Here is a 15,054-nt window from a genome sequence, read left to right on the forward strand (position 1 = left end):
AAAAATACTAATTTTTCCTTTAAAATTGAATTTAGGTTAACTTCGGTCAATATTTTGGGTAAACGGACCTGGACCCGTGATTTGACGGTTTCGAAGGCTCCGTAGAAAAATATGGGACTTGAGCGTATGCTCGAAATTGAATTTAGAGGTCCCTAGTGCAAGAAATAAATTTTTGAAGAAAATTGTTTAACTAAAAATATAAGAGTTTTTGGAAATTTAACGATGTTTGAATTTGATGGTATCGGGCCAGTATTTTGGTTCCGAAGCCCGATACAGGTGTAATATGGTATTTAAGTTGTTCCTGTAAAATTTGGTAAGAAATGAAATTCATATGACGTGATTCAGACCCTCGGTTATAAAATGGAAACTTTAAGAGTTCTTGAGATTTTTCCTTGATTTTGATGTTAAACTCGTTGTTCTAGGTGTTATTTTGGCGATTGATCACACGAGTAAGTTCGTATGATATTTTTAGACATGTGTGCATGTTTTGTTTGGAGCCCCGATGGCTCGGGTGAATTTTTGATAGGTTTCGGGATGTTTTGGACTTAAGAACTTCTGTTGTTTTGCTGCTTCTGGTGTTCTGATATTTTGTTCTTCGCGTTCGCGATGCAGCTTACGCGAAGTACAAGCTGGCTGGGGAGGGGTTTCTTCTACGCGAACGCGAGGACTTGGTCGCGAATGCGGAGCACTGGGGCGATTGGTCTTCGCGAACGCGACTGGCCACACGCGAATGCATAGTGTAATGGAGGTGGCTGGGGGAGTCCTTGAGTTGTTCTTTGCGAACGCGGTCCCAGGCCCACGAACGTGATGGTCAGGGGGGGCAGACCATCACGAACGCGAGTAGCTCATCGTGAACGCGCAGGCCCTTCTGGCCACAAGTATCACGAACGCGACAGACCCTTCGCGAACGCTAAGAATGTCTGTCTAGTGATTTTAAAACATAACCTAGATCGGGATTTCTTCAAAATTTCATATCTTCTTCCCTAGAATCCGACCTTGGGTGATTTTTGAAGAGAAGTTTCAACACCAAATTATAGTTTTGTATTCTTAAACTCATTTCTTTCATTTTCCATCAACATCCATTAGATTCCTAAGCATAAATCTTGTTCTTTAAGGGTAGAAATTAGGGATTTTAAGAGAATTAGGGATTTTACAAATTTGGAGATTTAGACCTCAATTTGGGGTCGGATCCAAAACTAATTGCATATTTGGGCTCGTAGGTGAATGGGTGAACGGGTTTTGGTTTGAACCTCGAGTTTTGACCAAGCAGGCCCGGGGTCGGGTTTTGACTTTTTGGAAGAATATTGGGAAATCTGTAATTTTTCATTTGAATCGGTTTTTTTGGCTTCAATTAATGTTAATAAATTAATATTGTCTAGATACAAGTAAATTGAAAGTGGAATCTAAAGGGAAAGCGGTATTTGAAGCTTGAGTTTGGTCGTGGAATCCGAGGTTAGTGTTTGGTCCAACCTTAGCTTGAGGGAATAGGCATTGTGTCTTATTTTCTACTTGTTAGTGTCGAGTACGATGTATAGGTAAGGTGACGAGTATTTATACGTTGGTGTCAAACATGCCCGTGAGTCTTATATTTTGATTTTTGTGATTTTTATGATGTATTTTTCATGCTTAAATTGATGATTATCACAGTGGAACACGACTTATGATAAATTCTTGAAATTTGACCATTGTCGAGTATTAGCTCAAGTTGAGGTTCATTTTGTAAAGTAACTATTGAAACTAGTTGCTTATAGTTGATTCCCTTGCCGGGATATTATTGTTTCTATTGTCGACTCCCTTGCCGGGAAGATATTGTTGATTCCCTTGCCGGGATGTTATTATTTCTATTGTTTGGGTGAGGAAGAGTGTAAAGCATGAAGGGTGATGACGTGCATGATATTGTGAGTGAGTGTTAATGTACGAAGGGTGATGTCGTGTCGATATTGTGAGTGTTAATGCACGAAGGGTGATGCCGTGCCATATTATTGAAAGTAAAAGCATGAAGGGTAATGTCGTGCCATGATTATGAGAGAGTAAAAGCATGAAGGGTGATGTCGTGCCATTTCTGTTGATTTCTATGGTAAGGACGAGAGTAAAAGCATGAAGGGTAATGTCGTGCACTTGTTACTGTGTTATCATTTCCGTTGCTTCAAGTTTGATATGTACTTTATCGCTTTACTTTATTATTGTTATAACCTGATATCCCCCTCAGTATGTTCCCCCTTTCCCGTTTTATTATGCTAAATTCTTGTTATTATTTCTTCTCGTATATGATTTAACTGAGGACAAGAGGGATTGCTCTGATGGTAAGCAACCTCCACTTCCAACCAAGAGGTTGTGAGTTCGAGTCTCCCCAAGAGCATGGTGGGAAGTTCTTGGAGGGAAGGATGTCGGGGGTCTATTTGGAAACAACCTCTCTACCTTAGGGTAGGGGTAAGGTCTGCGTACACATTACCCTCCCCAGTCCCCACTAAGTGGGATTATACTGGGTTGTTGTTGTTGTTTGTTATATATGATTTAATTGCACATGTTTATATGTTTATTGCGTCCTAGCCTCGTCACTACTTCGCCGAGGTTAGGCTCGACACTTACTAGTACATGGGGTCGGTTGTACTGATACTACACTCTGTACTTTTTGTGCAGATCCTGGTACTGGAGCATATGGACCATAGTTAGAGGTTGCTGCCTTCAGTCTAGTGGAGACCCGAGGTAGTCCTGCAGGCGTCCGCAGGCCTTGGCGTCCCCTTCTATCCTGTTTCTTTTCTATTTTATCTATTTTTGAGACAGATTTGTATTTTCTTGTTCAGACCACTATTTGTAATATTCGTAGACAGTCCGTGAAATTGTGACACCATTTCTGGGTGGAGTTTTATTATGGATTTCGTATTAGTATTAAGTTAAATTGTTAAATTCTGTTCTTCCACATTTCGATTTCCGCTGATTTTCTTATATCATCTGGTAAATTGTTAAAGATAAGGGGAAGATTTAAAATAATTAGTAACATTGGCTTTCCTAGCGGGTTCAGTATTAGGCTCCATCACGGTTCCGACGGTAGAAAATTTGGGTCGTGACAGGACTGAAGTGAAAAGGAAAACAACCAATTACAACAAGAAAACTTCAAGAAATTTGAGACAAATCAAGGAATGCTGGTTCATAGCCCCAAGAACAATGGAAATTATAGTGTCGATAGGGCCCTATGGTGTTTTTTTTGTTATGAAGCTGTTGGAACTTTTGTTGTTATTAATGCATGGATCTTGACATACTTGTTAAAAACTAATGTTTTGCTCCTAGAAATGGTGCTCAAAGTGTTATGTTGGAAACTTTTGTTTTGTTATTAGATTATTGATATTCAAATGTACCATTGAAGTGAATTGTTGGAAATTATAGTAGTTTTCTTCATATGCAATTGGTTTGGATGTTCTGAAGTCGTGGGTGTTGATACCCAATTTATTCCTATATATTTTTAATATGTAAAATAACTTCAAAATAGAATATATATATATATATATATATATATATATATAAGCAAGTCCAAATATTTTATTATTTTTCCATAATTTTTTAAAGGTTTAAATTGATTTATTTTCTCCCTTTTTGTCCATAAAATCCCAATAATTATTTTCAAAATTATTCTTTTTCATCTATTGGATTTTTATATTTATGTTAAAATATGGCTAAGGTAATTTTTACATATTTTTACAATTTTATTTAATATTTTTAAAGCTAAATTGCATATAATTGAAATATTAGCCCTTTTAGGTTTAATTAGGTTTTATATTTATAAAATGGGATCCTGTATTTTTAAATTGTTAATTATATATTATAAATTATTTTAATATTTTTCAATTTATTTTCAGAAGCTATTTACTATTTTTTATAAAATTAAAAGAGAAAAGTGGCTATTTAACTCGTAGCCATATTTATATTTCAATTATAACCCAAATCAGGCCCTAATTCCCCCCGCCCAATTTTAATTAAACCCGACCCTAACCTAATTTTAACCCTACCTAAACCTGGATCCCCACCTACCTCATTAATCCAGGCCGTTGATCATTCAGATCAATGACCACCATTCCACCTGCCTAAAATAAACCTAAACGACCCCTTACCCTAAATCATTTCTCACCACCCACCGCCATTGAATCCCCTTCCTCTTCAATTCTCTCTGCAACCTCACCTAAACCCTAGCCGCCGCCACCCAAATCCACCCTAATCCCTTTCAATCCCCCTCAATCCATGGATTCCCATGGTGGTTTGAGACGTGTACTCGTCTCCTATGTCTAATGGTTACCTATTTTCGTGATTCCATGGACAGATCTTGAAGAGATCTGATCCATTCCTTGATCAACTTCTATCCATGGCCTTTCTCCGACCAGCCATGGCCGTTCGAGTCAGATCCTTGACTTTTCCGGCTAGATCGGTAACCTTTCAAAGTCTTTCTCACTTTTCTGGGTTTTTTGAAACCCTAGCTTTAAGGTCTTTCGATTTTCTCTCAGATCTATCTTAGATCTGTGTGTGTTACGAACTTCTTGGTGTTTTCTCAAAAGTTCTTCGATTTTCTTTCAAAGTGACTCTTCGTTTTCAACGATTAGGGTTTTCTCAACCTCTTTTAAAAGATCTCTTCTCCGGTTTTCAGTGTTGTTTTATGCTTTTACTATGTTTAAACAGTTTGCTTATATTTGTTTTCTCTTCTTCTGCCTGGTTCATCGCGTTAAAAACCCTAAGTGTTTGGGTTCTATCCGGGGTTCTAAAATTCTCTTTGTTTATTTTACACACATACTTGGTTCGATTAAGTTCTTTATGTTTGAATCCTTTTTCCTTGTTTGACTTATCTGATTCTGAGTTCTTATCATTTTTTTTAACTCGACTAGTGTTGAAACCCTAATTTCTTAAAAGGTTTTCCTCACTTACTACTGTGAGTTCTTTACTTGTTTCTGACTTTCTTTATCTGTTGGACTGGTTTCTTTACTTTGCTTCTACGTGTGAGCCATGACTGCTTGACCTTGTTGATTATCATGCTTTGAATAGCCTTTAGCCTATTCATGTCACTCATGTATGTTTATGTTCATCTAGTTTGCTCCCTTTTGTCAATATGTTTGACCCTGCATATCTGATACTTCTGTTCATCCTATTTATATGTCAAAGTGCAGATTCATGATTCTTTCTTGATTGATCTTGATTTCCCCAAGTTACGACGCAAATGTATCCATATAAAACCCCTAATTCCACCTGTTTGTTTGAATTGATTGATTCCTTTCCTTTATTTGCTATGATATTGTACACCTGCTGAATCCTTTCCCCAATTAAGTATATTTTGTACTTAGACTAAATTATTTACCCTATACTTTCAATATCTCCTATATGGTCAGAAATCAATCTTTCTCAAACTGATTTCTTTCCTTAATTAACCCTGTTAGTATCTGTTTGAGTAGTAATCCCTTGATTAAAGGGAAGTACTCGTGTTAATTGATTCTGATTGTGATTATTTCCATGTTTGTGTTAAAACTTTACTTGTTACCTTATTCTCTACTTGTTTTCAAAACTATAAATACCCCAATGCTTTCACTAACAAGACACGAACAATTGAGTTAAAAAAACACACACTTACATATTCAAACCCTCTTTCTTTTCTCTATTACTTGTTCTATTGCCTTGTCTAGCCGGCTGAAACCCAAGGCTAGACTTTGGAACACTGATTGCCTTACTTCTTTTTCTGCACTTTGCTCCTTCAACTGGTACGTTCCTAATTTAAATTCTGAGACTCAACCTATGTGTTCCCTTGTTGTAAATCACTTCCTCTTTTTAACTTAATGGCTCATGCTGTTGAGTTGTACTGTTTGTTTACTACTTTATTCAATTCTGCCCTTCTTTGAAAGTGATCAACATGTTTACTTGTTCTTGTTTATATCCTTCAACTAGCATGCCTATAATGTGCCTAATGCATGACTAATTGTGTGTTTCTGTTTTGGGTGCTCTATGTCCCAAACCCCTATCCCTTCCATGTGTTTATTTCTTGCTGGTTTGAGATTATGTTAGCACCAACTATTGTTGTGCATGTCTAAACCAGACCCCTGCTAGGGTTATGTGTTTACAGACAAATGTCTGTGTGTCCCCAAGTCCCTTGACCCCTTTGTGTGACTACTGATTCTGTGTGTTTGAGTGTTGTTTGCTACTACAATTGATTTCAATCACCTATGTTACTGACTGCTTTCAAAATGGACTATCAGTCCAGCTTTTCTTTAAAACAAATCCCTTTCAACATGTGTTCTGCACTTCTACTATACTCTTAGAATCTTGGCTCTGCCCCTTTTGTGTGAGCCTTGCTTTGGAACCCTTGAGCTCCCTCTGAACCTGGACACATAAGGGCTGGCTCTTCCACACTACACTTGCTCTGTTTGGTTATGCAAAATCTGGGTGTGAGCATTGTTCGGGATCCCTTGAGGTCCTTAGGGAACTCTGACACAACCAGATATGAGAAAGGCTTTGGTATGACATTGGCATTTGAGGTGGTTTATTCCATAACTCATAGAGGAAGTCAGAATCAGGCTTCCTATGGTTGTAACTTCTTATGTTTGCATTTTTTTTAAGGTAATTCAATCATTTGATCTGCAATAATTTGTAAACAAATATTGGGGTGATTAGTGAAAAAGGGTGGGTAGTTGTGTATTGTGGGTAAATTGGGTAGATAACATGCATATAGGGTCTATTTTGATTCAAAATACGATCTATTAAATAATATGCCTATAGGATCTGCTTTGGTTTAAAATAAATTCTGCATGCTTTACTTTCACACAATTAGAAACCATGTCTATAGGATCTAAATGGATTTAATAATAGAGATCATGCCTATAAGGTTAAAATCAGCTTTATAATTAGTTATCATGCCTATAGGGTGTAAAGTAATTGAAGCTCAATTTTCATTGCAGCATGTATTCAAATTCGTCTCCCTAGAAATCATGCCTATAAGTCCAAAGTCGGCTTTTAATTCTAGATACCATGCCTGTAGGAATTAAAATTAGTTAATAGAAATCATGCCTATAGAACTTAAAACCAGTCTAGTTGGAGAAGCAGTTTAATGCACATTGTTTATTCTGAATTGGATTAGTCAATTAATCTGTCGCCTCTTTAATAAGTTTTCAAACACTTCCTTAAATTAATACCGTTAGAAAGCATGTCTATAGGATCTCAAGTTGTCCGTTTAAAATTGATCACTGTTTTACTGCATTCCTAATCAATATAGATATCATGCTCATAGGACATCACTATTACGCCTAGGCAGACCTTAGGTAATAATTGGAACAAAAATTGAAATGCCATTGTTTAATTATCAACTGCTACAACCAGCAGACAGGCCTGATTCGGACTTCTTATCTGAGTCATGCAATAAATTTGGTTCTGCTTCCACAACTTAAACACCCTGCTTTAGTATTTTAAATTCAGACCTTGACTGTGTATAAGTCATGCTGTCTATGTGCATTATTTGTGGAGGTATAACTGAGCCTTCTATCTGCCTACATGTTTTCCCTTAATTGCAGTCTTACATGTTTTGTATGTCGTTTTAGTATTTTTTACCTTTAAATCTGAGGTCTTCCTAGAACCTCCTTCTTTTAGGAATAGGAGTCCTAAAATTCCTTCGGGACTGATAGGAAGGGACGGGTAGCAGCATGCAATAAGAGTCGAGACCAATCATCTCTCCAATTACCTTTACGGGGTGGGAAATGGTAAATATGAATATGATGACCGGTGCATTAATACCACGTGTAGCCCCTCTTTTGAGGAGTGTCATATCGGGTATTGCATTGACGTAATCCATATTACAAACAAACCTAAAACTCCCCTTCCCTTTTATAAGTATGTTTAAATTATAACTTTTTCTCACCTTTTCTTAGTTGTTTTCTTACATATGTGCATTCAAACTTAAGTCCCCTACTATTTGAGTCAATACTTGCCTATTTGCTAATTGTACAAATTCATAAAACTGTCTGGCCAGGAACCACACTAGTGGATCATGAGGGGTGTCTAACACCTTCTCCTCAAGATAATTTCAAGCCCTTACCCTATCTTTGGTTACCAAATATAGTTAGAAATGAACTCTATAGGTGTCCTAATGCGCCTTAAATCATTAGGTTGCGACTCTTCAAAATGCAAACCATGTTCCCAAAAGGAATGAGTTGTCCATACTAAATGTCATAAACCCGATTTTTCGATGTGAAGAGGAAAAAAAGGGGCGCGACAGTGGGCAGTGTTGCTAAGCAGCTAGTGTTGCTAACCAGCTGCTTCCAAGAGACTTCTTCTTTTTTTTTCCCCAAAATTTGCTTAAACAGCAACAACAACACATTTGTCAATAGAAATTGATACCATGATACCAAAATGATGTTTCATTACAATACCAAAATTAAGTACACAACCAAACCACATTTAACTTACCCTATCCGACATCAATAACAAAATGATCTTCTATTACGACAACAACCAAAATTATCTTATATTACTACAACAACCAGCTACTATGGCAACTCCATTTGATTTTTCTTCAAGTTGTTAGCTTGGATGAAGCTGCTAACAAACACAACAACTACAAAAATCATAATACACCAAATGAATTTCTACACAAGTTCCTTCTATTTTTTTCCTTCATACTCTTCTCTTTAAAATCAACATTCTGTTTTTAATCTTCAAGCTCACCCAAATGCAGCTTAAAACGGTCGTAATTTTCTTCTAACTCTTTGATTTTGTTTACCAATCTTGGAAAAATAAACTTTGATCTTTCATCAACTCTTTCGCTGTCTCTCCATTTGAAAAACTTGTAATTTGTGGCCTGAAATTTAAAGAATTCAATAACGACCCAATCAACATTAATTTTCAAGTTAATCGATAGGCTTAGACCATGAACACATACCTCATAGTGAGGACAAGACCAAAATCGTCTTCCGGGATTTCGATCTGGCCAAGAAGTTTACATTTGTAGCAAAATACCATGTTTGCATCGCACTTCAGCATTGAGCATTGGATCATCTTCGTCCATGCACAATTTATTCAACTTGGTATTTGTCATTCCTAACCCTAAGATTTCATAGACCGAAATTGGAGAAGAAATTAAAAAACCCTTAATAGAAAAAAGAGTCAAACAGAGGAATTTACACAAAAAATTCACTTACTTCTTCAAACCAAAGAAAATTGGAAGTCAGAACACACCTTCAAAGGTCTTGAAAATGGCCGGTATAATGGGAAAGAAGAACGTTTTATGTTTAGATGAAGGGGTCTTCCAAATCAGCTTTGAGAATGACACGTGTCCATTTTTTATAGGCTAAAGCCTTTTTATTTAATTTACTACGCGCTTGGGGAAGGTGTGTTCACGTTCTAGTCCAGCTCAGCACAAAAGGTCCAAGATATTAAGGTAAAAAATAGTTTAGGGGGTACTAGAATTTCCGTGAAGAAAAAGTGTATAATTGGAACTTTGGGTACAGAATAGGGGCATAATTATGCATTTTCCCTTATTTAATCGATTCAAATCATCAATTCTTTTATTAGAGATATTAGATATTTAACGAATTATTGTGAACTCAAACTTTTGATAGTTCTTAAAGACCCTGGCGAAAAGGGTCAAATCATAGACTCAATAAGGCAACCAAGGTCGGTCTGTCCAGATTCAATTCATCTTCATTGTGCTTTAGAAAATGGATAATCTACATGCCCATTGAAAACACCAGCTAAAACTATATATAATTAAAATATTTATTTTATTATGTATACTTACTTTATAAATTCATTCTATCCTATATACCTACTTTATAAATTTATTTTACCATGTATACCTACTGTATTCCAAAATAAAATATTATATATTCCAGATTAAAATATTATGGTATGTTTAGTTTGGTTTTTGCATTCCAAATTAGAATATTGTAGCATGTTTAGTTTGAATATTGTATTCCAAATTAGAAAATTATTGTATGTTTGATTTGGATACTGTTTGGTTGAATATTGTATCTCAAATTAAAATATTGTAGTATATAATAAAATATTGTGGTGTGTTTAATTTGAATATTTTATTCCAAACCAAATTAGAATATTGTGATATGTTTAATTTGAATAATGTATTCCAAATTAGAGTGTTGTGATATGTTTAGTTAAAATATTGTGGTATATGTTTGGTTGAATACTAGTATGTTATAAGTTAGAATATTATGGTATGTTATGTTTAGATAATGTATTCCAAATTAAAATATTGTGGTAAGTTAGGTTTGGATTGTATTCCAAAGTAGAATACTGTAATATATTTCAGAATATATGGAGGTATAACGTATAATAATTTGGGATATTTGATGTAATTTCAAAACTTATTAGGTATATTATGAAAGTGAATTTTACAAATGGGTATATCATGAAATTGAGTTGTACAAACTTTTTACGACAAGTTGACTAGTTATATATGCCTAAACGTTAAATGACTACATCATCAAATAGTATAACAATATTTAAAAAATCAAAGTCAAAATCTTAGTATCATAAAATTAAACATATATTTTTGCACCATGCAATCATGCATTAGTGGTAAGATAACGACTTCAGCTTTAATTAGAAGTCTTAAATTCGAGTTTGGAACATAGAAAATCTCTTAGTATGGGGATGTTTTATCCCTTTTAGTTGGCCTACTCGATAGGAATATGCTCCTTTGAATAGAAAAAGTGTCCAATACATGGGAGCTATGGATTCTGTCGAATCTAGTAAAAGAGGTGCAAATACTGTATCAAAATTTGGTTAAGTAGAAGACAACTTGACTTACGTGTTAAGATGATGACTGATGCATGTACCCAATAAATCGTCGTTATTACTACCACAAAATGAACTGTACATGTGATTTTGACTGCTTTTGCTAAGAGTTTAATAACTAATTTGATTTTATTTAATATCTTTTCGATATCATTTACTTCAACGCAAATAACAGTGTGTTATGGATTTGAAATAATGCTTTGCAAACAAAAGAGGAAATTAAGAAACAAGATTTAAGAGAAAGCTAAGAAGACTAGCTAGGAATTAGTATATATTTCTTGTCTTTCTTTGACCCTACCTACCCTAATAAGGAGAGTTTAATTAACAATATTTTTAGTTAAGTCTTATATATACTACTGAATAAAGAAATAGATAATGTGCTAAAGCTAGTGAGAAAGACTTAACAATGTGAAAGGTCTCTTGGCAAAAGTTTAAAGTGCTAATAGTAGTGGCTCTTGGCTAATGGAATCATACCTAATATGATTTCTTCAGTAAAAGTTAAGAATCTGCAGGTATATTCTTCTTTGTGTTTTTACTGCTGTAATAATGTGATTCAATATATCTCCTGTTGCTTTTTTGTATTCAGCTAAGTTTAGGGCGAGAGAGGAGAAAGAAGAAACAAGATGGGGAATGTGATTTCCAATCAGATCAAGAAAGAGGAGCTTATGCGTGGGGATCATATTTACACATGGCGACATGGCTATGTATATGCACATCATGGTTTGCATTTCCATCTCTATTTTGAAGTTGCTTAAATAGTACTACTACCTGTTTTTTTTTTTCTTTGGGGTTTCTTTTTTCTCATTGATGAAGTTATAGATCTAACGAATTATGAAAATTGGGTGTTGTCTATGTCATAATATAATCGAATTATGAAGTTTGCTCTTATCCTGGGAGGGTCGAGAGGCTGTATCCGATAGATCTTTGGCTAAAGAAAAGATTGAAAAGAAATGTAAAGGCTTACTTTTAATGCAATACATGGTATGAGAATAATGTCTTGTTTAGATATTTGAGAATTATTAAATGTTGAACAGTATGTCTTGAATTGTTGATAATAACAAGTGGAATTGATCATGAGTTGGGATATTTTTTAAAGGTAAATGAGTTTCTCATCCACAAATGAAGAAAGTCATTTTCCTCATTTTAATGAAAAATATTTTCCTTGAGAGAGAACATTTTCGAATCTCAAAGTAAACCAAACACTGAAAAACATGTTTTTGATGATTAGATCTTAGTACATCATAACGAACAGACATTGTTTTTGTTGCGTGTGTGAACAAAGTTATACATGGAAAGGAGAAAAGAAAAAGAATCTACTTATAAGGTATTAAATACTCTTAATAGTGTAAGAACTTTTGGGGAAAATCGTACTTGCTTGACCCAAAACGGACGTGTTAAGAGTATCTTTGAGCTGTTTTAGTTCCAACAGTTTCTAGGCTTTCTATGTCCTCTCAACTCCTACATCTTCCCAACTAGATCTATTGTTCTGGAGCTTCACTCTGTCACAAAACTTACTGGCATATGTTCCACTCTCTCAAAACTTTTATGCTGTTCGTCTCACTCTTTACAAACTGGAAAGCATTGAACGATCTGCTCCATACTTTGTCACAAACTCTAAAATCAGAGCCATTTGTTGTTCTCGGGGATAAGAATGTGGTGCAGTTGCAGGGCAGCTTTTGACAAGAGTGGGTTGCTCTAGTGGTGAGCACCCTCCACTTCCAATCAAAAGGCTGTGAGTTCGAGTTACCCAAACAGCAAGGTGGGGAGTTCTTGGAGGTAGGGATGTCGAGGGTCTATCGGAAACAGCCTCTCTACCCTAGGGTAGGGGTAAGGTCTGCGTACACACTACCCTCCCCAGACTCCATTAGTGGAATTATACTGGGTTGCTGCTGTTGTTGTTGATATGAAAGAGAATATAACATATGTCCAAAGCTTATATACTTAGACTGTAAGAACTCAACAGTTTAGTGCTGGTAGTAGCCTAAGCTCCATCAACTTTAAACTTCACTATGCACATTACTATGTTATGGTTTATGTTGTTTGATGAATCCAACTCTTTACTGAGTCGAATTTCACTATGAGTTTTTGTTGATAACCATTCTCCTTTCCACATTTCTTCTAGAGTTCTTAGCAATGACAAAGGCAGATCCTTTCTTGCCTTAGTCAAAACTTCTATCATTATCTTTCGCATAGCTTTTCAGTTAGATCATTAAGATGATTTTAGTCACAGATACAAGATGTTTGAGTGATCTTACCAATCGAAATGTTGGACGTGATGAATTGGCTTCTTAGTGGTACAACTTCGGACCAGTTTTTGTACTGATAGAAACCTATACATAACACATATTTCAGTTTCAGCTATCTAGAATGATTAGACCTCTTTAGTCTGGAGAGCCTCCCTCAGTTGAAAGTTATATGAAATATAGTAATTTTGAGCTGAACGAGAAAGAGTTAAACATAGCGAAGGGTTATTTATACGGAAGAAGAATCATGTAAGCTAAGACAATCTCTCTGAGAGTTTGTGTGAAATATTAAGAAACAATACATAACTAGTCTCCAGAGGCGGATTTATAGCCTAATATATGGGGCACGTTAGCCCATGGTCTCTCGGGCAAACTAGGTATTAAATACATATCTTCTAGAATTGATCTAATATTATCTGCTGGCAGTCATATACTCAAAAGATGCTAAATGGTGCAGTTGGTTAATGTTGAGGTTTTTTACCTAGAGGAGTAGGGATCGATTCCCACTTAATACTTCTTTTTTCTCTTTTCTTTAGTGGTGTAAAAATCCTAAATCCACCTCTGCTATCTCTAGTTTCCAATACTTGTGTCTTCATGCGATTTTGCTAATGTTTGTCTGTTGATGAGCAATGTCGCAAGTAAAAGTATATTCTCTCTAACAATTTAACTTTTAGATGAGGTGATTCGCTATTTAACAAGCACGTGTGGTATATTCCCCTGAATTAACTGACATATCCTCTTTTCAATATCAGGAATATATGTTAATGATGGAAACGTGATCCATTTCACCCCGGCAGCTGGTCAGGAGATAGGAACAGGAACAGTCCTCGATCGTTACATCTTTAGCTCATCTCCCTCTCGTCGCCCTGTATCCCCATGTCCAACATGTGGTGATCGACCAAGGAGTGATGGAGTCATATCTTCATGCCTTGAATGCTTCCTCTCTGGTGGTAAACTATATCGTTTTCAATATGGTGTATCACCAGGTTTCTTTCTTGCCCAAGTGAGAGGAACGTGCACCTTTGCTCGTTCTGATTCTCAGGAGGATGTCATCCTCCGCGCTGAAATTCTTCTTGGTAACGGTTTTGGAAACTACAACCTTTTCAAGAACAACTGCGAGGATTTTGCAATCTACTGCAAGACGGGTTATCTGCTCCTGAGAAATGTGGGGATAGGGCGCAGTGATCAGGCAGCGTCATTGGCTGCAGCAGCTAGCGCGTTGGCTTTATCACCAGTTCGCCTTATGCCTACGAGTGGTCTTGCAGTCGTTGGTTGGGGATTTTACTGTGCTAACCGATTTTTTTCTGATATTGGAGTCCGCAGGGACGTGATGAAAATACCTGCAGAGAGGCTTGTTTCCCGTGATCGTCTTATAAGTGTTTGAACCTGCATTACTCAAAATGGCTTCTTGGGACCAAATCTTGAACTTAATTATACCTCACTATTCTTATCATTCGTGAGATACAACTTATTGTCAAATGCCTTGTTATGATTCTTTCCTTTCAATTTGCATCTATGTTGAAAGAACTTATCGTGCATCGTTTTCTGCAGGCGTGTATCATTTGGTAAAAAAACACTAGTCTACGCTTTAGAAAATAGCCCTTATGATGTCCTCACTATTATCGTCATTTCTGAGATACTACTTATCTGTGTTGCTCGGACTCTTCAACAATGGCGGCATGTGCGTGTCGGATCCTCTAAAAGTAATGCATTTTTTAATATCCTGCATCCTTTGTTAGGCGTATCATTTGGTGAAACTAGTCTAAACATCAGTAATCAGTGTTGCCTATCTTTTGACTTGATTTTTGCGGCTAGGTCTGTTATTTCTCTCCCTCAGTATTATGCTAGATGTGCGAGCTACAACCGACGAAGGGTGTTCAAGTGGTCAATTGAACCCTTCGCAGACAAAAATATGCGATGCATATAGATCAAATACTACTATTCTTTTACACACATACAAACATACTTGTCCATTTTAATGGATTTTATGGCTGTTTTCATGGCAATGAAAATAGATCACCAAGTTTAGCATAGACAAATA

General features: G+C 36.0%; 1 protein-coding gene across 1 annotated transcript; it reads left to right on the forward strand.

The window, feature by feature from the left end:
* The first annotated feature begins 11,145 nt into the window (after positions 1-11,145).
* Positions 11,146-14,611, forward strand: LOC104223452 (protein LEAD-SENSITIVE 1-like). The gene is made up of 3 exons (XM_009774901.2): positions 11,146-11,282; positions 11,357-11,490; positions 13,766-14,611. Exons 2-3 carry the CDS (start codon positions 11,394-11,396, stop codon positions 14,395-14,397), a joined length of 729 nt encoding a protein of 242 aa, XP_009773203.1. The 5' UTR covers positions 11,146-11,282; positions 11,357-11,393; the 3' UTR covers positions 14,398-14,611.
* Positions 14,612-15,054: the final 443 nt, after the last annotated feature.

The sequence above is a fragment of the Nicotiana sylvestris genome, chromosome 9 (assembly GCF_000393655.2).
Source record: "Nicotiana sylvestris chromosome 9, ASM39365v2, whole genome shotgun sequence".
Classification (NCBI taxonomy): Eukaryota; Viridiplantae; Streptophyta; class Magnoliopsida; order Solanales; family Solanaceae; genus Nicotiana; species Nicotiana sylvestris.

Bases quoted from the DNA above. Each gene is read 5' to 3' on its own strand.
- LOC104223452 (XM_009774901.2), top strand. From the start codon at position 11,394: ATGGGGAATGTGATTTCCAATCAGATCAAGAAAGAGGAGCTTATGCGT. The intron at 11,491-13,765 runs GTTTGCATTTCC...TTTCAATATCAG, and splicing joins CTATGTATATGCACATCATG to GAATATATGTTAATGATGGA.